Source organism: Hesperophylax consimilis, chromosome 19 (assembly GCF_061612785.1).
Source record: "Hesperophylax consimilis isolate HC1 chromosome 19, BYU_Hcon_1.0, whole genome shotgun sequence".
Lineage (NCBI taxonomy): Eukaryota > Metazoa > Arthropoda > Insecta > Trichoptera > Limnephilidae > Hesperophylax > Hesperophylax consimilis.
In genome coordinates, this window is record NC_142854.1 from 13,511,586 (window position 1) to 13,538,484 (window position 26,899).

At 32.1% G+C, this 26,899-nt stretch overlaps 1 protein-coding gene across 3 annotated transcripts; it reads left to right on the forward strand.

The window, feature by feature from the left end:
- The first annotated feature begins 338 nt into the window (after positions 1-338).
- LOC149414845 (uncharacterized) lies at positions 339-25,833 on the forward strand. Of its 3 annotated transcripts, XM_089643052.1 has the most exons (5): positions 339-521; positions 2,883-3,000; positions 6,445-6,522; positions 15,050-15,130; positions 22,374-25,833. In XM_089643052.1, the coding sequence occupies exons 2-5, from the start codon at positions 2,893-2,895 to the stop codon at positions 23,727-23,729; spliced, it is 1,623 nt and encodes a 540-aa protein (XP_089499178.1). In that variant the 5' UTR covers positions 339-521; positions 2,883-2,892; the 3' UTR covers positions 23,730-25,833. The 3 variants fall into 3 exon arrangements, with proteins under 3 accessions (XP_089499178.1, XP_089499177.1, XP_089499179.1); XM_089643051.1 differs by lacking the exon at positions 339-521 and having other exon boundaries at positions 2,878-3,000; XM_089643053.1 differs by lacking the exons at positions 339-521; positions 2,883-3,000; positions 6,445-6,522; positions 15,050-15,130 and adding an exon at positions 17,884-17,993.
- The last annotated feature ends 1,066 nt before the right edge of the window (positions 25,834-26,899 follow it).

Here is a 26,899-nt window from a genome sequence, read left to right on the forward strand (position 1 = left end):
CAATCACATGCTTCATCCACCAGTTCCTGCAACACGGATTTCTGTATCACACAATCAATGGATTTAATATGGAGTTGAGATGAGTTGATATAACAAACCAGATAGCATCAACCACAAGTTTCTTCAACTAGTTTCCAATCACCAGCTTCAATCACATACTTCATCCACCAGTTCCTGCAACTCGATTCAACAAATGAATTCAATATGGAGTTGAGATGAGTTGATATAAGAAAACATCAACCAAAAGTTTCTTCAACCAGTTTCCAATCACCAGCTTCAATCACATACTTCATCCACCAGTTCCTGCAACTCGATTCAACAAATGAATTCAATATGAAGTTGAGATGAGTTGATATAACAAACCAGATAACATCAACCAGAAGTTTCTTCAACCAGTTTCCAATAACCAGCTTCAATCACATGCTTCATCTACCAGTTCCTGCAACACGGATTGCTGTCTCACACAACGAAAGGATTCAATATGGAGTTGAGATGAGTTGATATAACAAACCAGATGGAAGGTAATTTTTTCGAATGTCAATCCATTTCACACATCACTGGTAGAACATCATCAAACCGGTCAAAGTTTGCTACAGAAATGGGCCTTAAATGTCATCTTCATCGGTGAATTTTCCCTCAGGCATATTTTTTTAAAGTTGAAAATAAATATCCGACGGGGTTAAATCTGGGCTCTGGGCAGAGTGAATAATTTATTTAATCCCTGAATGCCTCAAAGCACGCTACACGTAACTTGAAACGTGTGCACGGGTGCATTGTTTAGGAAAAGATGTATAATTTCGAGAAGTTTGATATGACGATTACATGTGAGGTTATGGTTAATTATGATTCCTAGGTATTTTATTTGGTCTGTTTTTTCTTGAGTAGGGCAATCGCAGAACTTGGTGTTTATACATTCGTGTATTTTTATGGTGTGTGTGTGGTTTTTTGGCTGTCCCTTGCTATTTATACTTTATGTTTGTGTCTAACCATGTTTTCACTCGCGTGCTTCCTAATTCCGCTTTTTTATAGACATTATTCCAGTCTTTTGATATAAAGAGTAAAACTTTGTAGTCTGCATAAATATTCCTCCGTCTATATATTGCTGGGTTAATTATGTAAAAAGTGAATAGAACGGGCCATCTTATGCTTCCTTGTGGAACTCCATATGTAATTGGCAGTGGCTTGCTATTATGGTGATTAATTTTAACTTGTGTTCTATTACACGTATGACTTTTAATTATTTTCATAAAGGCAAGGCTTTGATACCAATGTTTTCTAATTTTTTAAAAAGGGTTTTGTGGCAGATTGAATCAAAGGCTTTAGCTAAATCTAGATATATCGCCATGCGTTTATTCTCTCAATCTAGGTTACCATGTATATAATCTATAAAATATGCCAATTCTTCTTTTTTATCCAAATCCATATTGTTTATCCAAGATTAATTTGTTTTTTTCAGGGTATTTAGTAATTTTGATTTTCAACCATCTCTTCCATCTTTGATAGTGAGTTTAACAATGTGATTGGTCTATAGTTAGTTATTACAATTTTATCTCCAGCTTTATAAATAGGGACAATTCCTATTAACGTATTTATAAGTAAAGTACCACGAAGAATATTAATTTTAGATTTTTTGGCAACCCTGGGTAGCAGGAACAAGCCAAGCTCCCTCACGGGGCGGATTCCCGTTATTTGTCTTTAGCTACGGAATATACCTATCACACTCATTATTTTAGCTTTTCCATAGCGAGATATCCACGTAGCAATCTCAACACGGAATATACCTATCACCCTATTTTTACAAAATAACAAAAATATAATAATAATTCCTTAGCCAAGGAAAAAGAACGGGAATCCGCCTCTTGGTCTCAAAAAATTCGCAAAATGCCACCCTGAATTCATAGATATTATCTCTTTTATGGCACCCTCCTAAGCTTGTTACAGGTAGTACTCGGCGTCACGAAAATCGCACATATTGCAAAATCTTAGGAGACAATAAAGCGATCATCTCTATCGGATATGCAGCGTCGTGCGTCGTCGCCCTGATCCACGCCTCCGGCTGAAAAACCGGTTGGAAAACTCGTTGAACGGCTTAAGTTTAGCTGCCGAGCAACGTCACATTGTCGCATCCCTGATCGCAGTAGTGCCACCACTTGAGCCGCTTCTTCAGCAGTGGTGTCCATTTTAATTAGTTGTGTTCTAGCGCTAATTAATCACATGTGTCTTCTTCTACATTTGGATAGTGAATGACCTACATTTGACTTCTGCTCATTTTATAGCCAATAAAGTGACACAAGTTGTGGCACTTGGAAAGGAGTATATGTGCAATTTTTTTTAACGTCCCGTACTCATAAAATGGTAGGTATTTACCATATCAACCACTGTCTGTCATGATGGTAGGTATTTATCATATCAACCACTGTCTGTCATGATGGTAGGTATTTACATATATGTTTTACAAAAACAAATCGGTTTAGAATGCGTAACTAAACGTTAATGGCAATCAAACCAGCAGCGGGAACAAAAAACACATAGAAGCAACTTGACGTGAGGACGTTGTGACGTCACAATCTCGCCAGCCAATCATTTCTCGTTTATTGCTATTTGAATTTTCATACAACTTCAAAAGTGAAATAATTGATTAAATTAAATCTATTGAAATCACTAAATTACATACACTGCCTGTACCCTATTGAAAACAACATTGTTTGCCTTAGATGTATTGGCTCGGGAAAACTTTCTTTTGAATATGTGCGATTTGTGTGACGCCGAGTGTATATTACCCGTCTGTGAGTCTGTGACTACCGTATGAGATTTTGTGGTCACAATTTATATTCCTCATATATATGTAACGAGCTTGGGTATACTAACAATTTGTGTTGCAGACTTAACAGGATGGCCGTTGGTTCAGCGCATCGGGACCAGGAACACAACTTCAAATCATTGAATTACAACAAGAATAATTATGCAGGAATTGTTCCAATGGAGGTTAAAAGGCAGTATGTAAGTACCCGAATATCTTTAATTTACATTTATAAAGCTGAAAATTTGTTTTTATGTCTTCCTGAAAACTGTCGAGCCGTGAGTTCTAGTCTTATAACAACATACCTACAACTTACTGCCTGGAATTTCTGGATTACCTAACCTTGCTATTTTCAGCTGATAATTTCCTTCACTACCTTCTGGAACATTGACACATTCATTTAAATGTAAAATAAATCCTGAAGTAATTAAATTTTATTTAATTACATTTTTTATTTCACGATTAATTCATTTAAAATTAATCGTGAAATAATTCATTATAATTCGTTACATATTGTAACATCATTGTATAAAGGCCGGGCTCCTGCAATCGTTTCCGCAAACATTATAACAAACTTTTTGTTATATGTTTTTGGGGTGTTATGCCGTGTTGCGCTAACTCCTTCTTTAGCCAACGTTTCGGACAGCATTGCAGTGTCCATCATCAGGGCAGATGTGTTATTAATAACACATTACTAATAACACATCTGCCCTGATGATGGACACTGCAATGCTGTCCGAAACGTTGGCTAAAGAAGGAGTTAGCGCAACACGGCATAACACCCCAAAAACATAAAACAAAAATACTTTTGGCCGTGAAAAACTTAAATCATATTATAACAAACATTCAAAATGGGGGCGTTCCCTTACACATTTTTTTACGCACACGCAATTTTTGTGTTTTCCGTGGCTAATGGAAAGCATTATCCGCGCGGATGAACGGGGAAGGCAGAGGAGGGGATTATTTCAATTTGAGACAACCACCGCGCGGTGCGGTAGTCACGGAGCATAAATTGCACAAGTTTTTGAGATTAAGCGCACTGAGCGAGCTTAATAATTTGTAAATACATAATGTCGTAATGGATGATTGTTTCTATTATGAACTCACCTTGTTACTGTATTTTAGAAATTCTTAAACGGTACATTTAATTCGTGTACGAATCGTTATTAATGCCAATTCGCATTTCTGGAGAAATGTTTTTTTGCACATGTCGTATAATTAATACTAGTTTTTTGAAATTGCCCCATCCAAATCGGTTTCAGAGACACTGAAGAAATTTCCCTATTCAAAACGGTTTCATAGAAACTGAACAAATTGCCCCATCCAAATCGGTTTTAGACACACTGAAGAAATTGCCCCATCCAAATCGGTTTCAGAGACACTGAAGAAATTTCCCCATCCAAATCGGTTTCAGAGACACTGAAGAAATTTCCCCATCCAAATCGGTTTCAGAGACACTGAAGAAATTGCCACATCCAAATCGGTTTCAGAGACACAGAAGAAATTGCCCCATCCAAATTTATATTCTATTCTTAATTCTATAAACCTATTCAAATTTTGAAGTAGTAAGCACGGTCTAACTCGATATCTGTGTATCTACAATTTTGTCGTTAAAACCTTAAGCATCTCTTCCTCATTTTACGTAATTATTTACATATACGTCTTCACCTTCACCAACCATAGACCAATAAATAAAATGCGTGTGACCACCCCCACCACGCTCCAAAGAATATCGCGGAGGACAAATAATTCATTAACTGCAATAAATAAAAATGTTATTTGGAAAAAAATAGTAATACCCGATGTAATCGACTTCTAGATTTAAATTTATGCATTGTTTTACGGTGAGTGTTTAATTTACGATATTATGAATCACACAAACGAGATTCGAGAAGAATTTGATTACCAAAGATGATTTACGCAATTTCATTTCAATTACAAAACTTATCTAATATCATTAGATGACATTTCTTATTGCACAATCGTTTGTAAGTTCATACGAGCTAATCTTTGATCTTCCGGAATTTTCGGAAATACAATAACAATAACTGTTATCATAACCGGAACTATGAAAAACCAATGACTTAGTTTTTTATTTACCTTTCGTACTGATTATCTTTTTTAATTGTTATTTTGTATAAAGGAAGCTTCTCTTCTATTGTCCATTCAGTTTTGACTTGACTTTACCAGCGAACAGTTATAATTGAGTTGAATTACCTAGAGCCCTTGAAATGTCTGAAGGTAAAAAAGGCGAATTCCGTCGAGGTAATAACGCGACCGCGACATCTAAAAACAGTAGTGATATTGAAACTACTGTAGTGCGTTCCAAAATCCGAAAAGGTGTTTTTTCCTTGGAAGATAAACAGCGGTCCAAACAGTATTTGAAGACTGATGTTGACAAACTAGAGGCCATAATTGATGCAAAACTACGCACAGCACGTGACACTCTACTCGTAATGAATTCGCGGGAGTTTGAAGAATTATCGCGCCAACAAGACGACGACCTTTTGTTGCTGTCTACATCTCGGGCGATGAACTTAGACCAAGATAAACATTATATAGACAAAGCAATATCTAGACGTCGATTGCATCGGGTATTATTTTTTTTTTCTAAATAACATTTTTATTTATTTTAATCAGTTCATTAATCATGTGTATTGTCCTCCGCGATAGGATTTGTGTTATGTTGTGTGTTTCGCTAGGTTTTGTGTTATCATTGTAATAACCCCCGTTTATAATCTTTGCTAGGTACCTACTTATTTATTGCATTTTAAAATATAGTTAAAAGCAATACTTCCAGCAAAAAATACTGGTAAATCGTTTTAAAGAGATCCTTGCTTCTGTCGTGGTGTGTTGGATGAATAAAAAGTATTTAATTTAAAAATTATTCTCTGAAGAATAAAACAAAAAAGAACATTGACGATTTGAATCGCGAGTTAAAGTTTTTTTTAACGAAATTGATCCAATTACCTTCCATACAATCAGTGTAAATACACAAATAAATTTAAATGTGACTTCTTTGAAACGATTTGCCTGTACTCGCTTAAGGCGAAGCTTAATGCCAAATCACTATTCTGATTAATCTTTATAACGAATCGGTGTACATTATAAATACCAAAAAATGTGCTTTGGATATATTGAATGTTTTCCTATCGCTTTGCTTCAGTAGAATACAAATACAAAATTAAATTACTTTATATTTTAATTTAAATGTTAACTACAAAAAATTTTATTTTTTCAATAGATGAACGTATAAAGGAAACAACTTTTAAAAAATACACTATTATAGCTAAGATTATCTGTGACAGTTTCACTTGATTAACTTTTTTGCTTTATTGTAAAATTATTTAAAAAATAAATATAAAACAGTTTTGTGCTTGAAATCGAACGTTTCGAATCGATTTGAATGCCTATTACCAACGATATAAGGTACACTAAGAATATACACATTTTTGGCTTGTAGCTTCCTTTTAATAGTGTTAACAAATATAATTATACAGGACATGTGGAAAAGATACAATGTTTCTCCGGGGCAGTTCTAGCAATTTACAAGCACTAACGGGTAGAGAATCATCTCGACCCCAGAAGGCGCGGATGTAGTTTTTTTGCAATCAATTATAAATGTTTTCACATCTTAATTGCAGGATGATCCATGCCGAATTAATCACATGCTGTTCGAATCGACGATGGCCCCAAGAAATAGGAACACAAGAGCCAAAGAGGTAACACATTGCATTAACTTAATTACCTCCACATTTATAATTGTCACCAAAAAGGGGGGTTTGGGTTGAAGACGGTCGAAATTATTTTGTCGGATTATATATCTCTTATTTCTTGGGGTCACCACATATTAACTGATATGCACAAAATACAGTGCACCAAAAATAATATCAACTTCCTTTTTTGTAAATAAGGTGTCCGGGGTATATTGTACAAACTTAATGGAGATGATTCTACATGATAGTACAAGTTTTTTCTAAATTCCGTTGTTTTTTTCCCATTATAAGATTATTATTTTCTCTATACAAACAATTCAACTTTAGTACCTGAAAACAATGTTATTTATTTATTATTTTTAAGTTTTAATTTGTAGAACTCCATTATATTATATATATTCAATAATATTATTATTTAATTTATAAAAACAGTTTATTTATAAACAAGTTCTGCTATGTAATTATTATTACGTGTAACAGCTGTTTCGCCCTCTGAAGGCATTATCAAACTGAAAGTTTATTAGATAATCTTTATTTTTTTTCCAGGCTTATAAAAAGTCTTATCAAAAAAATTATCGTCTGCTGACAAGGTCAAGATGTGTTCTACTTGCAGTATTTAATTAAAGCATCTGTAGTATTTCTAAGCAATCAAATGTTCAAACCAAAAACACCTGATTTTGCATTTCTTGGTATTGGATCATCCGATTTCTCGTTAACGTTTTAATTTTTTAAGTTCCAATAAAAAATATATTTTTGAAGATAATAAATATCTATACATTTGTAATGCCGGAACGTAAATTATATGAAATTCCCTCGATAGAAAAAAATTGCAAAGTAAGCTCCGAAAATTATTAAAAACACGTTTTAATATTTATTTAATATGAAATAAAACAATATTTTTTGTAAAACCACGAATTTTTATTAATTTTAAGACCGACCGGTTTCGCTTCACTCGAGCATCGTCAGGGTACAAAATTAAACTAATCAATAATACAACTAAATACAAAATGTGTCATTATATTATTGATTAGTTTATTGATTAGTTGTATTATTGATTAGTTTAATTTTGTACACTGACGATGCTCGAGTGAAGCGAAACCGGTCGGTATTAAAATTAATAAAAAAATCGTGGTTTTAAACAAAAAATATTGTTTTATTTCATTAAAATGTTAAACCACAAAGTGATTGCTTTCTACGAAAAAATAAAAAATATTTATTTAATATGTTATAGGCATGAAAAAATTCACAGTGTATCTTTAAATGCAACTAAATCATTTATCAAGAGATTTTTGCTCTATTTCAAACGAGTCGTGTTTTATTAAATATTTTCACAATTTTCGCTTAATTTTTATCGATTTTTAATATTAGCGCGCTCCCTTTCAAACCATCTTTTTCAATCTTACTATGGAGAATGAATTATTGTCGATCCAAGGAACACAGTTCATTGGTACCTACCTACATACTTGAATTTGTTTATCAGGCGGGAATTTTTTCATTTTTTGTTTAATTATAACCTTTTATGGGTGTTTCGTTGATTTCGCTTTTATTGGATAGCACAGTGACTTATTAATTAGAAGAAAATTAGATAGAACAGTGACTTATTCATTATCAGAAAATTAGATAGTACAGTCACTTACTCATCACCAGAAAATCTCGCGACTAAATGTCAATAAAATTTCGTGAACGATACATTCTTCTTCTACTTTTCCCTCTCTGCGAAGGCATTAAAAATCAGCTAAATCTGAACACAATGAAACACTTGGAAAACATTAAAACTTATATTTATTATTGCTATTGGCAAGCCGGCCGGCATAGTCCAGTGGTAACGCATTGGACTGCCATTCCGAAGGTCGCGGGTTCGAACCCGGCGTGCGCAAATAAATTTTATTTGATTAATTTGTGTTATTTCACAATTAATTAATTAAAATTAAAATAATATATAGTATATTTGCGGCACGTTCCAGAGTGGAAGATACTACCAGTATCGCCCTGGTGTAAGACCACCATTCAGAATTGAAAAGTTGCTCCAAATGGCTTTAGCCGTGTTTAGTGACTAGATCTGAATAGCCAGGTACTTCCCCACCTTCCTCTTTCCCTTCCCCACTTACCTTCAGCCTCACAACATCCCCCAATTGGGGATGCCATAGTCTCACTGGCTCCAGACGGGAGCAGTTGGGACTCTTGTGAGGTATTCACTATAAAAATAAAAATAAATAAAAATAAAAAAAATCACTTTTTAACATATTTGGCACTATAATAGATGCTAAATAATGGTTTATTGTATAAAATTGTATCTTTAAATTCAGTGCAACTGACATTTAAATTGAAGAAAACATATAATTCGCTTTTTACGGTTTTTTTTTTTAATTGAATTAAAATCAAATTTAATAATATAATTATTAAGTTCTGCAAGTATTTTTTGGTTTTTGTTATTCTTACAGCTGTTTCGGCTTTCAAAGCCATTTTCAAACTGTGGTTAAGCCACGTTTTGACGACTTATTAATATGATTCTATTTTACCCCCTCCCAAGTTAAAATGATTTTTTACCGGTTGAACCAATTTACTGATAAAAATAATTGTGACAATACATTTCATATTCTGTGGGGGTATTTTGAAGTCTGTTTTCCCCACATTAATGTTATCTTAATTGTTTTATAATGATGTAGCAGTTATTAATTTATTTAAATGTGTTATATTGTTTAGGTTTTGTTAACATACTTAGAAGCGGGGAATAAATAATTTTCCTTACTTTATTAATTAATGTTATATTAGGGTCATTGGTTCTTTTATTGATTTCTAATTGTTCAAGTAAATTTAATCTAAGGCCCTTTCTTTCGATGTGCAAGGGTTTAAGTTTGTTGTTGTCAAGCGGGACGTGATTATTTACTAAGAGATGTTCTGCGAATTTTTGAAAATGTGCTCTTATTATTATAACATCTTATATATGTTCTTTGAATCTAGTTGAAAAAGCCCTTCCCGTCTGTCCGATATAAGTAGCGTTGCAATCGGCGTGGTCACATTTTAATTCATATATGCCACTATTATTAAGTTTAGGATTTCTACTTTTAGAGTTTTTAAGGTTTGTTCCTATGTTATTATTGGTTTTGAAAGCTATATTTAGACCGCATTTTTTTATTTCTTTTGCTATTTTTATGGATATTGGACCGATAAATTCGAGACATGCAAATTTGCTTTTTACGGTATTCACACATAGTAGATTTCTTTCGTCAGTCAGTCAAAAAAAGCATGTTTGTCCAACAGATGGCGCTGTTTTAAAAAACAAACATGTTTTTACCTGTCACAGATGACATTTATATAATGTAGATACACACGCGTATTCCAATGCAACGTTGTGTCAAAATTTCAAAAGAATCGATTAAGAATTTCGGAGATTTAATATTTTGATCAAACGAACGTTTATTTTTATATAGATCTATGATATGTACGAATTTGAATGCATTTCACTTCACGTAAAATTAACAGGATCTACATGTAAATATTATGATCGAGTGCGCTATACATGTAGAACTGAAACTGATATTGATTTGCTATATTGCGCTTCTCGTATCGTGGTCGAGCTTTTAAGTCACCCCAAAACGATAGATCGATAACGTCATCAAAACCGATCGCTAATTTGACAGTTTGACCGACAAACAATCGATAGAATCTGACATTATCGAAGAAACAGTAGACACATAAAACATTTTTTTAAAGAACTCTCCGGCTTGATCAAAAAACTATTTCTTACTAAATACATCACTCAAATAAAAGTATAAATTTAACGTAACAAAGTGTTCCCAACTCTCTCTTATATTATTATAGTATTTTCAATGATATTTGGACGCTTTGTAGTAAGTTTTCTGTTAAAAAACATATCTTTTAAATTGCATTTCGTACAAATAATAATACTTTCTGATTAGATGTTAATTTTAAAACAATTCAAAAGTGATGTGTAGTGAATTTTGTGATTTAAATCAATTAAATCGGCAGTGTTGTGTTCGTACAACTCTTGGAAACAGTAAATATTCAAAATAAATAATTCTTATTTTCAATGATATATAGGTATAACCTCCAATACTTAAAGAAAAGTTGTTCCAATAAAAATTGAATAATAAATTGGCGGCAAAAAATAGTAAGTATTCATTTTGGCTACTTTTAAGATTTCATTTATGGATTCCAGTATACAAATTAGAAACGTGAAAAAAAAGTATTTCCGCCTGATAGAAAAAAAGATAAAAATTCTTTTATAAAATATGGACGCCCGGTCATATATGACCCTGAAACGCTGGAGGGGTTAAAAAAACGATAATAGTTTGGCGAAAATGGTGAAAATATTTAAACACTACTCGTTTGAAATAGAGCAAAAATCTCTCGACAAATGCTTTAGTTGCATTTAAAGATAGACTGTGATTTTTTTCATACCTACAACATATTAAATAACAAAACAAAACGTGTTTATAATAATTTTCGGAGAATCTTTGCGATTTTTTTTTCTATCGAGGGAATTTCATATAATTACCGTTTTGGCTTTTATAGATATTTTCTTTAAAATTAACATATATTTTTGTAGGAACTTAAAACTTAAAGCATTAAATAGAAATATATCATAAATCGATAAAAATTCGGAATGCGGGGGCTGAAGTTTAATTTCGGTAGGTTTTCCTATTTATCGATAAACAAAGGGGACAACAATCGTCAAACTGTCATTGATGACAGATGTCAAGCCTAATATGCTCCGTGTAAAACAGTGTAATTAAGTGCAAAACTTGTTCCTAATCAAGATAAAACCTGGACAAAAGTAAAATCACAGTGTTACTGTAATATTGAAGCAAATACTATGTACGTACATGAACTCTATTAATTAGTAAAACTGATTTAAAAAAGGCAAATCACTGTGATTTTTGACAAACTTAAACAGTCTACCTACATCTTTTATTTATGTGTACTTGTCAATAGATGGCATCTAACGTAAATAAACTAATGATTTACGCTATTAAACAACAGATGTCAGTAAATAAAAACACCTAAACCGACACAGGATGTCACACATCATGGCATTAAAACTCCACAAATTCACTATAAAGAAAAAAAACCTATCTTTGGAGAAGATACGGGTCATCAAATAAAAAGAGATTTGGAAAGAAACTTTAAAAATGTAGATTGTTTCAGCTACATATACCCTGGAGCAACCCTCGACTGGTACATGGCAAACATTATGAAGGAAAGTAAGAATTTAAACAAAAGTTACTTTGTAATTTTAATAACAGGCGAAAATGAGATGTCCCCAAAAAACTTTTTAAGCAACCTGTACTATATTCTTCGACAACTAGACCACACAAATGTCATGATTCATCCAGTTCATAAAAACAACTACTTAAACATTTACAAACTTAATTCTGAGATCTCGGAATTAAAAAATTATTGTAAATTTACTGGGCCAGTATTTTACGAAACAATGAGTAATCGCACAGCTGTCAAAGTGATGAGTTTAACAATATCGCATATACAAAATGAGATCTACAAAATGTCACTCCATAATGTTGAGAATCAATATCGATTGGAACAAAACCCAAAACATAATCAGACATCCACTTCTACACAAACCCAAAAAAACTGGAACCCAGTTGACCAAGAAAGTAAACCAATTTTATAAGAATAATACAAACAGCCTTCCATCCAGAGTTTTTACAACCAAAAAATATTTCTTCAGAAAAACTAAAAAAACGCATCAGAATATTAAAAAATAATCGCGCCACACACATCCAAGTACATCTAAAGGAAAAACCCTACTCTATTTTATGTACCTAAATGCGAGAAGCTTGAGAGGTAAACTAGATGACATCAAATGCTTACTGAAATCCACTCGAACTCGAACTGCAATATCATCCTCTTGTGTGAGACCTGGCTAAAAGAAGCGGACCTGAAGTACTTCAACTTAGAAGGACATAAACACGAAGCACGAGCAGGAGCTGGACTTGGTGGCGGACTCTCTGTATTTATACAAGATTCTTTAGAACACAATGTGATTGATAACACGCGCGACTCTGATGATAACATTCTATGGAATCGTGTAAACAAATTCAATCTAAAAATAGGGTTAGTGTATACAAATCCAAATACTGTTTTTAAAGACTTCTTGGAGACACTTTCCTCTCAGCTAGAAACATATAAAAGATGAATTATATTTGGAGACTTTAATATAAATCTGCTTGATCCAACTAATACACACACTTGTAAATACACACATACAATTAGATTAAATAATTATACTAATATGAACAAAATAAACAAAAAAAACACGCCACACGCATCACAGAAAATACAAACACAATTATTGAACATATATTCACCGATACAGACGAACTGTGATAATTCAACATCCTACCACAATATTCTACTCCTTTATGTAATTCACACATATATTAAAAACGCATCTATAAAGTCGTCCCAAAAATATACACATATTAATTTTGACAATCTAAAAAATGATATCATTCATAAAAAGGTATTAAACTATGGCAATCTTGTAAACTACCTCACAAATAAAATTAATTATAATAGGAACCACTAAAATTAACACGGAAACAAATTACACCTGAAAATAAATTTAAAAAAAAAACAACCAAACAACACATTATTAAAAACAGAATTCCTAGAAGTAAGAAATAATATTGCTACAAAAAAAAAACTTAAAACAAACACACTTCAGCGATCTTTTTAAAAAATGCGAAAAAAACTTGGAAGTTAATTAACAACATCATACAGAACCAATCGAATACTTTTTGTAATAAATTAAACATTAATAACGAAATAATCACAAACAACATAGAGATATCCGACCACTTCAACAATTTCTTTTGTAACATTAGCTCCTCCTTATTTTATAATATACATAACAAAATCACATAGAATCTTGCCAATGAAATAACATTAATGCATGACTATATTGAATCTTTATATCTTCAACCTAGCTGGTTATGGATACACTCAAATGTAAGACAGTTCCCTCCGCGGAATTGGTTCATATTTTATCAAAGTTAATTAATCAGTGTCTTGAAGAGGGAACTTTTCCAGATAGTTTTAAAATTGCTAAGATAATACCAATTCACAAAGGTGGGTCCAAAACGAATACCTCAAACTACAGACCCATTCAATCATGTATTTTATACCCCACAAACCAATACCAAACTAATGCAAACTCACAGTAGCTTTATTGGACCTCGCACTTTTAATCTACTACCAAAAAAAATTCAAGTAACAACTAAACTAGCGCAATACCAAAAAGCAATACAAAAATCTAATGAATTAACTTATATTACCCACGCACAGGCTGCGCCTTAGTGGGTTCCCTTTCCTATTATTATAAAACTTGTAATGTGAAATATATAAATTGGGAAAAAATAAAGGAAATAAAAAAAAATAAAAAAAATTCTATCTTACCAATCTTATCTAAAATCCCTGAACATGTAATTTACGAAAGATTAAAAAAAAATTCTATCTAAAAATCATTCTTATATTTAAAAAAAACAACACGGTTTTAATAAATGACTTAATCAGTAAACTTAGAAGCAGCATTGATGGTGGATATTATATTTTATCTGTACTAATTGACCTTCAAAAAGCCTTCGATACAGTAAGCCATGACATACTTCTCTTCTTGCTCTTAATCTATTCAAATCACATCTTAGCAACAGACAGCAATTCGTTAGCATCTATAATCAAAATAGCAAACCACCTTCCAATAAACTATGGAGTCCCTCAGGGATCCATACTAGGACCACTACTGTTTCAAATTTATATAAATGACATCTCATAGTTAGATTTAAACGGTGAAAATTCTTTGATATGCATATGATACCGCAATGTTCTACTGGGGTAAAGATTTAGATATCTTACTAGAAAATGCACAAAGAGACCTAGAAAAATTTTACGATCTATTAAGATTCCGAAATATTTAACATTAGATTTATTATTTAGTTTAGCGCAGTCCGTATTACATGTAATGTCATTTATTCAATTTTTTTAATGAATAGTTATGTTAATTAATTTTTTTGCGCATCTTCTTGCAGAGAAAGGGGAATAAAATAAGTTATTTCTGTGTTGAATGATAATCGATTGTTATCGAACCATTTTTTGATAACATTCGTGTCTTGATTGGCTGCATTGGTAATCTCGTTCCATATATTTTTTTCGATAATTATTACAGTGTCGTCAGCAAAATATATGAGTTTTTCATGTGAGATACTATTAAATGCCTTAGGTAAATCTATGAAAATGAAAAGGCATTTTTTTATCCAATGCAATAGTTGAAGTTAGTTCTGCAATGGCATCATGAGCACCTAGTTTGTCTCTAAATCAAAATTGGCTAGGACTAAATAATTTATTATTTTCAATATAATGCATGAATTGTTTTTTTACAATCTTTTCAAAAATGTTATGATAGATTAGATTCGTCAGGGCTGCTGGATTTTAAAACAGGTGTTACGATAGATTTTGTAAATGAATTATAAATGTTTTCACATCTTAATTGCAGGATGATTCACGCCAAAAGAGCAACAGGCAGGTCGAATCGAAGATGACGGTCGATCAATCAAGGGACACAAGAGCCAAAGAGGTAACACATTGCATTCACTTAATTACCTTCCTATGTAAGAAAAGGGTACAGGTTACTTCCTTTTTTGTATACAAGGTGTCCGGGGTATAATGCACAAACTTCGGGAGGTGATTCTACATGATAATACACGTTTAAAACGTTGAGATTTCGAAAAGAGTGGTTTTTCTTTTTTACTTGTACTGTCGTGTTGAATCATTTCCCGAAGTTTGTGCACTTTACACCGGACACCGTGTATGTCTCGAGTTGCCATCATGGATCATAGCGCATATTGACATAATATGTATATTCTTCATTTTCTCGGGTTTCAAATGTTCCAATGATGTATTTTTGTACGTTTAAATTAACATCACCGTGAGATTTAATATCGCTTGCATGATCAGCTCCTACAATTTTCTCGCTAAGGTTTAAATTTTTAAGTTCCAAAAAGATTATGTTATTTTTGAAGATAATATCTATACATTTGTTATGCCAAAACGTTTATCATACGAAATTCCCTCGATAGAAAAAAATCTCAAAGTAAGCTCCGAAAATTATTAAAAACACGTTTTGCTCTGTTATTTAATATGTCATAGACAAAAAAATTCACAGTGTATCATTAAATGCAACTAAAGTTTTCGTCGAGAGATTTTTGCTCTATTTCAAACAAGTCGTGTTTTATTGAATACTTTCACCATTTTCGCTTTTTCTCGTTTTTTTAACACTGGCGCCCTCTAACATTTGTATTTACATATTTCCCTTCCAAACCATCTTTGCACGCTTACTACGGGGCCTTAAGGCGATACACTACGTAGTAATGCAAAACCACGTGTTTTTGTCTTATAATTTTGATCACGTTTTAGATACTTTGAGCAGAGAACATCTTGGCCTTTGATTTTTAAATCATAATATCTGTATGATTTAAGATTTTCACGGCCAAAAGTATTTTTGTTATTTTTTTTTTTTTTTTTTTTTTTTTTTTTTTTTTTTTTTTTTTTTTTTTTTTTTTTTTTTTTTTTTTTTTTTTAAAACAAATAACAAACATAATATCTGTGATTATAGCCTACAAAAAAAAATATGTATCAGGCTTATAAAAACTGCTTTAAAGTTCAAAATCTCCTACTTACGAACCCATTTATTATCGTTTTTTTAATACATTTGTATTTACACATCTCCCTTTCAAATCATATTTGAACGCTTACTCCGGGGAATGAATTATTGTAGATCCGGGTAACACAATTTTTAGGTACCTACCTACATACATACTTTTGGTTTATCATACGAGAATTTTTTCATCGTCTGTTTACTTCAACTTATAAGGGTGTTTCGTTAATTTCGCTTCTTTAGATAGCACAGTCACTTATTCATCGCCAGAAGATTAGATATCACAGTCACTTATTCATCACCAAAAGATTGGATAGCACAGTCACTTATTCATCTCCAGAAGATTGGATAGCACAGTCACTTATTCATTACCAGAAAATTAGATAGTCACTTTTTCATCACCAGAAGATTGGATAGCACATTCACTTATTCATCACCAGAAAATTTCGTGATTTTCCTTTTTTTATAATTTTAATTATGTCGAGTCGAGAATACTACATCTAACTATACTTTCTTCTTCTACTTTTCTAGAAATATTTGACATAATCAACATGGCTTTATACCGGAGAGATTTCTTTATAGGAAAAATTTATATCATGTTCAATTGAAAATAAAACCAAAGTCGACTCGAAGAAAGAAAGAAAGCAAAAACATTCGATAAAGTAAAACATAAAATTCTTATAAATAAAATTTCAATTGAAAAAAATCGGAATAGAGGGTAAATAATTAGGTTGGAAAGAGCTACCTAACTAATAGAATTCTTCGAGTTAGAAATAATTATAAACTGTCATAAATTCTTTTTAAGTGCAGCAATAATATCAGGACTGAGTAATTTAGATACTAGCTTGTACCTAGATTGAATGCAGTTGGCAACACTTTCGCAGAAATTGTAGATGTGTTTAACCGTAATAGTTTCAATAAGGCTATAATAACATATCTCAGTAATAATTACAATTGAGGTTACCATAATACTTTTCTTCTGCATGGGTTATATATAAGTCTGAAAGAAAATTATATTTTTGATTACCTACTGTTTCACTGAATTATCATGTACATGTTTGCAAAAGCTTATATTGGCGTATAATATATCTACATACATAAATATATCTCGAGCGGCTTAACAATCGAGATATATTTACTTACATTTTCAATGTTAATAGTTTTAAGTATTGATTTAGTTGCAAAATTACTTACCAACGGAAAAAATTATGTGAAGGGTGAAATAATATTTTAGGTTGCAATTTACGATTTCAGTATATGAATTTCACCTATGTAAAAGATGGCATTTCAACTGAATAAGTTGAAAAGGTTAACATGTGTCGTAGCTCAAAAGGTTACGTATGTATTTATTGTGAAAGGCTATATATTCGGGTTTAGTTTAGTGTCTAGGTATTTACGTCCGTGGGGATGAAATATTTTTTTTGTTCCTTGAAGTGTTGAAGACTGGTAGTTTTCTTCTTATCGAACAGTAGAAAAATTCTAAATCATATTTCCTCAGAACAGGATGTTAACATTTGAATCCTATTTATATAATTTATTATAATATTCACATGTAGATGCTGTCTCTGAACTCCGAGCGATTAAATCAGTTAATCGTTCGAATCTTTTGATATTTCGGTTAAAATATTTCGATCATGTAAAGGTTTCAATCCTGCCCATCACTACAAGTAAATATAGACCATAGATAAAAAATGTATTTATTGACAAAAATGACAGTTAATGTCGCAGTTCCGTTGACAACTATTAAACATGTATATCGAGGAGTCAGTTCAAAATGATACGTGTGAGTAGCTCCTATATAGTAATTTGAAGTACGTTTTGACATCTGCACAGAACGTGATGCACTACTCGCGATGTATTCACGACAGTTGGAAGAAATCCTGTGGGCGCATATAATGGCCATCTTTTGTTGTTGACCACAACTGTGGCAACGGCATGAACAATGATACGGAGAATACAAAATATTCTAAAAGACGTTGGGCATTACTAGTATTTTGCTAGGATGTAAAATTTTACTCACGACTACCATGCTTTACGAACATACACACACGCAATGACGTTATCGCAGATGGAAAATGATGCAATTTTTGGTAATGTGTTGAAATATAGGAACACGGTTAATACGCAGTTTTAATAGAAACAAACGCGATAAACTTGTCAAATTCCTCTATACGCTTCAAGGGGTGACAGATGACGCTATAAGTGCAAAGCGTTTTCTATAACTCCATATTGCACGCCATACAATCCCACACAGAAGTGTCACACCTAACAGATGACGTGTTATAAATGTGGGCGCGGCGACGATGATGCGCCGCGATCTGCTGCCAGGTTATATTTGAAAATTATGCGACCCCCTCATCTGCCGTAGGAGAGGGGGTCAGATGACAGATGTCAAGGTGACATCCCATGTAAACAAATTATGTTCTGCTCTAATGCGTATAGCGGAGCGTAATCTCAAGCAATAAATAGCGCTTGGTTTCAACTTAATTATTACAAGAAATAACTATTAATGTGTTACGAGATGGTAAAAGATGCACGAAAGTTCCATTTTTTCTCAATCAAAGTTAAATTGTAAGATTAGGAAATATGCATAAATTATTAAAATAACGCAAACTAAACCCTAAAAACCTATCTAGTGCGACTTAAATACTTGTACACATTTATCAGAACATCAAATCGAGTGTTGTTCTTTTAAAGAGCAAAGGTATGCAGCGGAATTCGACAAGTTTATCAAAAACACTTTGTATCAGTTAGATAACAAAGTTTGTATCAGTTAGATAACAAATTTTCCTTAAATTGAAAATACTTCATTTTAACAGCCATTTCGTTAAAAAGGGGATAATTTGCCTTCTCTTCCTCAAGTCATGTTTCAACATAATATTAAATTGGTTTTTTTAGGCTAGTTTTTTTTTTTTTTTTAATAAACCCAAACTAAAAACCTATGGTATTTTTTTTACTAACCGCTGCACTATTAGTCACTTATTATAGAAATTATTATTTATTCCAACAATTACTACAAGAAACAACTATTTACATATGTTACATCCAAAGTAATAAATCCGGATATTATACATATATACTATCTAGCCATTATTTATAACGTCTACCCAATTTAGACAAAGTGATAATTGACTCAGAATTAATCACATTAACTAGCAATTTTATATAATGTCTTCTAAGACTTGGATAAAGTAATAAAACAAGTAGGTAAGGTAAAGATTATAATATTATGTTTCATATTATATATAGCTTTATTAATTTATAAAGTAAATTTAAACTAGGTTGGGTTATTATAGGTTAGGTTGGGTTATTATGGGTTTGGTTAGGATAGGGGGGTAACAAGTCAGTTGGACCGTATTTATTACTTTGGCTAACTTTGACCTGATATTATGAATAATATCCGGATAAAGTGATTAATTTGTCTTAACAATTTTGTTATTATATATAATGACCAGCAGAGATGTGCTTTATTTCAAATAAATCCATTTCAAATGGAAATGCAAAATTCAAAATGGGTATTTTCCATTTTGCATTTTAAATGCTTTTCTAAAAACTATTTTGCATTTTAAATGCTTTTTTGCAACATTCTTCCTACTATATCCACTCATCTTTTTTTCATTAGTCCCAAATATCAGTCGGTCCTCAACCTCGCTATGAGAGATAATTTACATTTGTCAAGTTGCTCCCTGGTAGGAGCCCTGGCAATTGATTGATACCATTACAAAAAATACTGAACATGGGGCCATGACGCTGTAATATTAAATGTTAGATAACAGTTTCTATGTTTTTACGTTGGCTGCATTAGTCCCGCACAAATTTTTTGTGGTGTCATAATCTGTAGTCGCGGTGTTTTTGGATTTACCATCATGTAATATGTTTGTTCTACATTGATGTCCATTATTAAATAACAAAATTGTAAAATTCTATAATTATTCTAATTGTTTGACCTGAGAAACCATTTTGCATTTTCAATGCGTTTTGAAAATGGCTATTTTGCATTTGAAATGCTTTTCTAAAAACCATTTTGCATTTTCAAATGGAAAAGTTTTGACCCATTTCCATTTTGCATTTCAAATGGTTTTGGGTACCCATTTTGCACATCTCTGGTTATAATACAGTTTTAAAAAAATATTTCATTTTAAAAGCTATGATAAGGAATTCCAGTCCCGTTTTTATTTGTATTTTTTTATTTATAATTAATTTTAATAGTTAAAATGATTATCAAAGTTTAATTTTTCAAGTCTCCTAAAATCGCACCAAAAAACCTACATTTTTTTCAACCAGTGCTGTATTTTGTATGGGAGTTAGTTTACCCGCTTTTAACATTCAATAAAACTAGGTAAAACGTTAGCATCTCGTCACTAATGTTATTGTATTGAACCAAAGTGCAAAAATACGTCCTTGACTGCATCTGATAAACAATTTACCGGTGTTTAAAACCCTGCATTACTATGAAAGACCGTAGATATATTACTCACGTAAACTGGTTGTGATCAGAATCAGCAGATTCAATTGTACCAACCAAATGGTGTGTTTTAATGTGATGGTGTTTTATTATCTTTTAAATGACAATTTATAAATTGAAATAATATGTAATAAAACTTATGTATTTAGAATCAGCGTTTATTGATCTATATGAATATATATATTTTATGAAAGAAATGAAGTAATTACATATAAAATCATATTTACATTGGGTTTATACATATTAAGAGATTTGAATACTAGTCTTCCATAGAAGCATTAGCTTGTGTTTGGAAGAGGAGTGCACAGTACATTATTGTAGTTATTTATAAGTAATTAATAATATGATAGGTATTACGTGCAAGTACATTACAGTGTGGTAGATGTGATATAAGTGTAAGTAGTTAAAGTAGATAAGTAACATACTTTATACAGAAAATGGGTGATAAAGGTTATTTTTAAGAGTAATTCATGTGGAGAGTTTTTCACTGAAGTTCCTTATTGCAATAAAAATATCGCATACATATTTAATTTATTTATTTATTGCATCTCACTATACATAAATCACATTTTTTCTCATAAAAATTAACTTCACTAGGACTAAGCCTGTATCGAGGTTAACAATTTACATTTGAGTGAAGCAAACATAGAGTAATCACAAACATAAAGTAACACTACATACAAACACAAAATATTTCAAAAAGAAAGAAATGTATTTGATGTAACAATCAGAGATGTGCAAAATGGGTACCCAAAACCATTTGAAATGCAAAATGGAAATGGGTCAAAACTTTTCCATTTGAAAATGCAAAATGGTTTTTAGAAAAGCATTTGAAATGCAAAATACCTATTTTCAAAATGCATTGAAAATGCAAAATGGTTTCTGAGGTCAAACAATTAAAATAATTATAGAATTTTTTCATTTAATAATGGACATCAATGTAGAACAAACATATTACATGATGGTAAATCCAAAAACACCACGACCACAGATTATGAAACAACAAAAAAATTGCGAGGGACTAATGTTGCCAACTTAAAAACATCAAAACTGCTATCTAACATTTAATATTACAGCTTCAATGGCCCAGTATTTTATTATATTTTATTCAGTATTTTTTGTAATGGTATCACTCAATTGCCAGGCAGGGAGCAACTTGACAAATGTAAATTATCTCTCATAGCGAGGTTGGGGACCGACTGATATTTGGGGCTTATGAAAAAAAGATGAGTGGAGATAGTAGGAAGAATGTTGCTAAAAAGCATTTAAAATGGAAAATGCATTGAGAAAGGTATTTAAAATCCAAAATGCAAAATGGTTTTTAGAATAGCATTTAAAATGCAAAATGGAAAATACCCATTTTGCATTTCCATTTGAAATGGATTTATTTGAAATAAAGCACATCTCTGGTAACAATATTTAAACCATAACTACGTTTTAATCATTATTGCCAAGAATAATACTTAGAAAGTTCGTACTTAAATTTACCACAGTTCAAATTAGAGTGCGCTTTTGGTGTATGGGCTCCACACCAACAGAAAACACAGAATATATATTGAAGTAAATTCAGAATAAATCAATCTCTTCAATTTATGACAATGTCAAATGTGACAGTGATTGAAACACCCCAACCCCACCATGATGCTGGTGTAGTTTTTTTTAGCAATCTTTTTAACTCTATTAAAACCTCGATTTCAGGTAACGGCAAAAGAAGCAACTCCGCAAACCATCCCCGCCAGCACCTGCGCTGATTGCAAGAAAGACTTGGACGACTCGCTGCTCGCCGAGACGAAATGTGGCCATTTTTTCCATATCTTGTGCATTCTGAACATTCTGCAGAACACAGACAAATGTCCAACATGTCACCAGCAAATATCTGCATCAGAAGGTTGGAACGCACGTCATATTCCATGTGGTAAGACAGTCGATAAAAGTGAGCTGTTATGGAACGATGTATATCACCTGTGGACGCATAAGGAATGTCGATTCTCCACAATTGAGGTGCGTCATTTAACTCATCCAGAATTTATGCGAAGTGGACACATTTCATCCAGTTCGTCCAACAGTTTAACTGATAAGAATTGTGCTCATACCAAACCAAAAAATCGTTCTGATGTGGATTCAAGGGGGAAATCTGAAAAAATGAAATTAAACCCAGCTATTTCTGAAATTGAAAAATATGCGAAAATAGCTATGTTGCTCAGTTCATCTGATTCAGAAATCTTAAATGAACCTCCCATGATTGGGAGATCTGGAAGAATGGCATTAAAACCAGTCATTCGTGAACCAGATAGTTTTGACAATATATCTACATCGTTCAATTCGTTCGATTCAGACTTCTTTGAAAATCCACTCACGATTGAACACAGACCATTATTTGAAATGACAGATGAATTAGATGTACCAACTACGAATTCAGAGAAACCCAGGAACAAGGACGAAGACATTTGCAAGTTCTGCGATGAAAGATTTGATAGCAGTCATCAGCCTACAACAGTGACGATCTGCGGACATCTTCTGCACACTCAGTGCATGAATAGATATCTACCGGAGAAGAAGAAATGTCCCGTCTGTGACCACGCCATCAAATGGGTAGACGTAACCGACAAATGTGTCTTCTGTCTAAAGTCATTCAACTGGAATGGAGACATGTACGTTAATCTTCCTTGCGCCCACAAGAGCCACCAAAACTGCCACAAGCTGTGGATGTGCACCACCAACGATTGTCCCGTATGCAAGGAGACTATCTACAGCCGCGACGGTTGCTCTGTTTGCTCCAAGCCTGTCCTACCATCGCAGATTAAGCGCAAACCAAAGTGTGGACACGAGTACCACGCCAAATGTTCAACTGACGAGATCACCGAGAGCGATTGCGCCACATGCCTCAGAATCAGTAACGCCACCTCTGTCACCTGTACCATCTGTTTTGACCAAATTAAGAAAGATACAAAGTGTAAGCCGATCTCTTGTAAACACGAGTTCCACAACGCCTGCTTAGACCGTTGGCTAGAAAATAAAACCAATTGTCCTTTGTGCAGGACGAATATTGAATAATATCTCAGCGCTTAATTATTACAATCATGTCCTTGGTCATGACATGTCAAAACTTACAATCTGTTTGCCTGGAAATTTGGTCACCTCGGTCGCTGTTATTACATTGAGGGTCATTTAAAAAAACATCACAAAGACGCAGAATTCAAAACTAAACACTGCTATTCACTGAAGAGATAAATAAAAACTTCTGAAATCTTACGTAAACTGACATCGTTAGCTTTCTATCAAATAACTATATATTATACCACACTGTTATTTATTATTTGAACACAAATACTATTTTTTCAAAGATATTTTGTATACCTCCATTTTTTACTTTTTTTTTTTTAAATATATTGTCAAGTTTGTGACAAAAAAAAAATCAGAAAGAAAATTATTAAAAAATATGTACTGAATAAGTTCTACAAAATTTATTTATATAAATATAAGTAATTATCCTATTGAGGTGTAAAAAAAACAAAATAAATATGCACTAAAGATTATTCATTTTACTGTTCTCATTCAGTATTCAAAACTTTTTATATTAATAATATATTATAATTAATTTGTTTTACTTATTTTTACGTTTGGGCGTCCAACCTTTTGACTTTTCTTGCATCACAATTATTGAAGAGTAATTATCTAAATTATTTTCATCACCAAAGTAAACATTTATGATTGCCGTCTAGCTGCAATACATTTAAGGGATTGGATACGCCTGTTTTAATGCTTGATATTTAATTATTTTATCATATTTTACTACATTAATTAATATTAAATTAAAAAATAAACATAACATAGTTCAAGAATTGGCGGCGCACTACATTTGCACTTTGGCCGCCATGAACAACCTAAAAATGCTATAGTTCCTACATATTTCCAATTTAGGATTAAGGTTAAACGCAACGCTTGCAATATTCTGCGTCTTCATAGATGGCGTTAATTGATTTATTTTATTAAAATACGCTTTTTGTAAGGTATTGCTTTTCAATATTAAGACGAATTATTTGTTTGCGCTCGTACACACACAATATGAATTTATAGTTTTGTTCATTTTTAAACTCAATTCTTTCCAAAAAGGCATGCAAATACAATATTTTACCGATGATTCAATCCAATATTGTATTTGTATGCCTTTTTGGAAAGAATTGAGTTTTTTTACGGACAAAACTGTTTATTCATATTGCGTATGTACGGGCACAAACAAATAATTTGTCGTAATATTGTAAAGCAATACTATGCAAAAAGCATATTTTAACAAAATAAATTAATTAACGCTATTTATGAACACGTAGAATATAACAAGCGTTGCGTTTAACCTTAATCCTAGCTTGAAAATATGTAGGAACTTATGGCATTTTTAGGTTATTCATTATATTCTTACTTATATCAGGAAATAATCCAAACATTTATATACACAAAATATCTATGTAGTTTTACAAAATGTGTAGGTACATTAAGTGAAAATTTCTTAGAATAATGTCTTGGTTTATCCCAAAAATGGTCTGCACCCTTCCTCTATACCTTCTCTTCCTCCCATTATTTTAGCTACACACACTTTTCACTAAATTTGGATTGTCGTAGTTTCTGGCTATCACATAAAAAATATACTTAGGGCTAAAGAAGAAAAAAATTCATTATCACTTTTATAGAATACCTATAGATGAATATTTCTATTCCTTGATTCTTTTTTTTATGTAAAATGTTACCCAAATGCAGAGGGATTAATTGTGCCTCCAATATTAGATTTTGAGGTTATATATAGATGGGAAAGGGATATTATAGAAAGGATTTTTTATTTTTATTGTTGATACATTATTTTACAATATTTATATTCTAATTCAGTAATGTTGGCCTCACTGGGTAACTAGAATAATAGGTATATAGAATGGTGGGATAACCTCGCAATTACCTAGTAAAGTTCACAAATAAGTGTTTTTTTTGGTTTTACTGTTTTTAAACTTGTTTTTAATGTATTTTAAAATCTTGTTGTAAAAGAGTAAAATCTTTTTTTTTTTTTTTTAGTATTACTACTATTTTCATTTATTTTATTTGTATTGTATTTTGATGAATTAAAAATATCTGTATTTTTTTGTGGCTTATTTAATAAACGAAAAAAATATTACATTTTGTTCTTTTTGTATGTATAAGGCAATTCACCCTAAAAAGAGTTCTTTTTGACGTTAGAATTAAGATATATGGTTAAACTTTTGTGGATTATCAGGACTTATCATATATTAAAGTCATCCAAGACTATGAACTTATATAGAATTGAATATACGCAAGAGTTTTTGAGGGACAGCAAATATGGAATACTAAGGGGAGACTGGTGGGTGAGTTTTATAAGCAAGCAATACATGCCTTTGAAAGAAGAATGGTATTTACAATTGAAGAAGACGTGGTCAAGAGTCTCTTCCTCCACAACGCACTGGCAGAATGAACTCTCGAGTACCCGAATTTAAAACAAATGAGCTGCAATAGAGCAGTGGCCAATTCTCATTCTCGAGATACAGGAAATAAATATTTTGAATTTTTTTTGCCTTGGAACCAAGGTTTCATGGAATATGATTTTGTATTCCAGCATAGAAATATCAGTTCGAGTTTTCGTATCTGTCCAATTTTCTTCCCAGAAATGAAACACGTTGGATTTAAGAATAGAAAAGACGTCAGAGACAGGCATTCTAAAATCTAAAGGAATAGAACCAGAGACCGTTCCAAGTTTAGCGAGAGAATCAGCTTTCTCGTTACCCTCAATTCCTAGATGGCCAGGCACCCAAACCAACACTGTCTCAAACTTATTTTTGTTTAAAGAATTGAGGATGTTTTTAATATTACAAATAACATAGTCTCCTGGACAACAAACGACATTAGAGGAAATTTTTAATACTGCACTTAGAGAGTCAGTACACAGTAAGGCTCGACGAATATTGAGGAGCTGGATTTGAATTAAAGCTTGTTCAATGGCGAAGTATTCTGCAGTAGATATGGACATTTCTTTAGACAGATTTACATTGAATTCAGGAATATGTACCGATGCGACACATTCTTTGTGATCAGATTTGAAACCATCTGTGTTTATGAGGGAATATCCAGGAAACTTTGAAGAGATAACGTTTTAAAAATGTTCCTCAACATTTTTTAAGTTATTAGGGGAAGTTAAAATGTTCATCCGGAAGTCGGAAGTTATTACG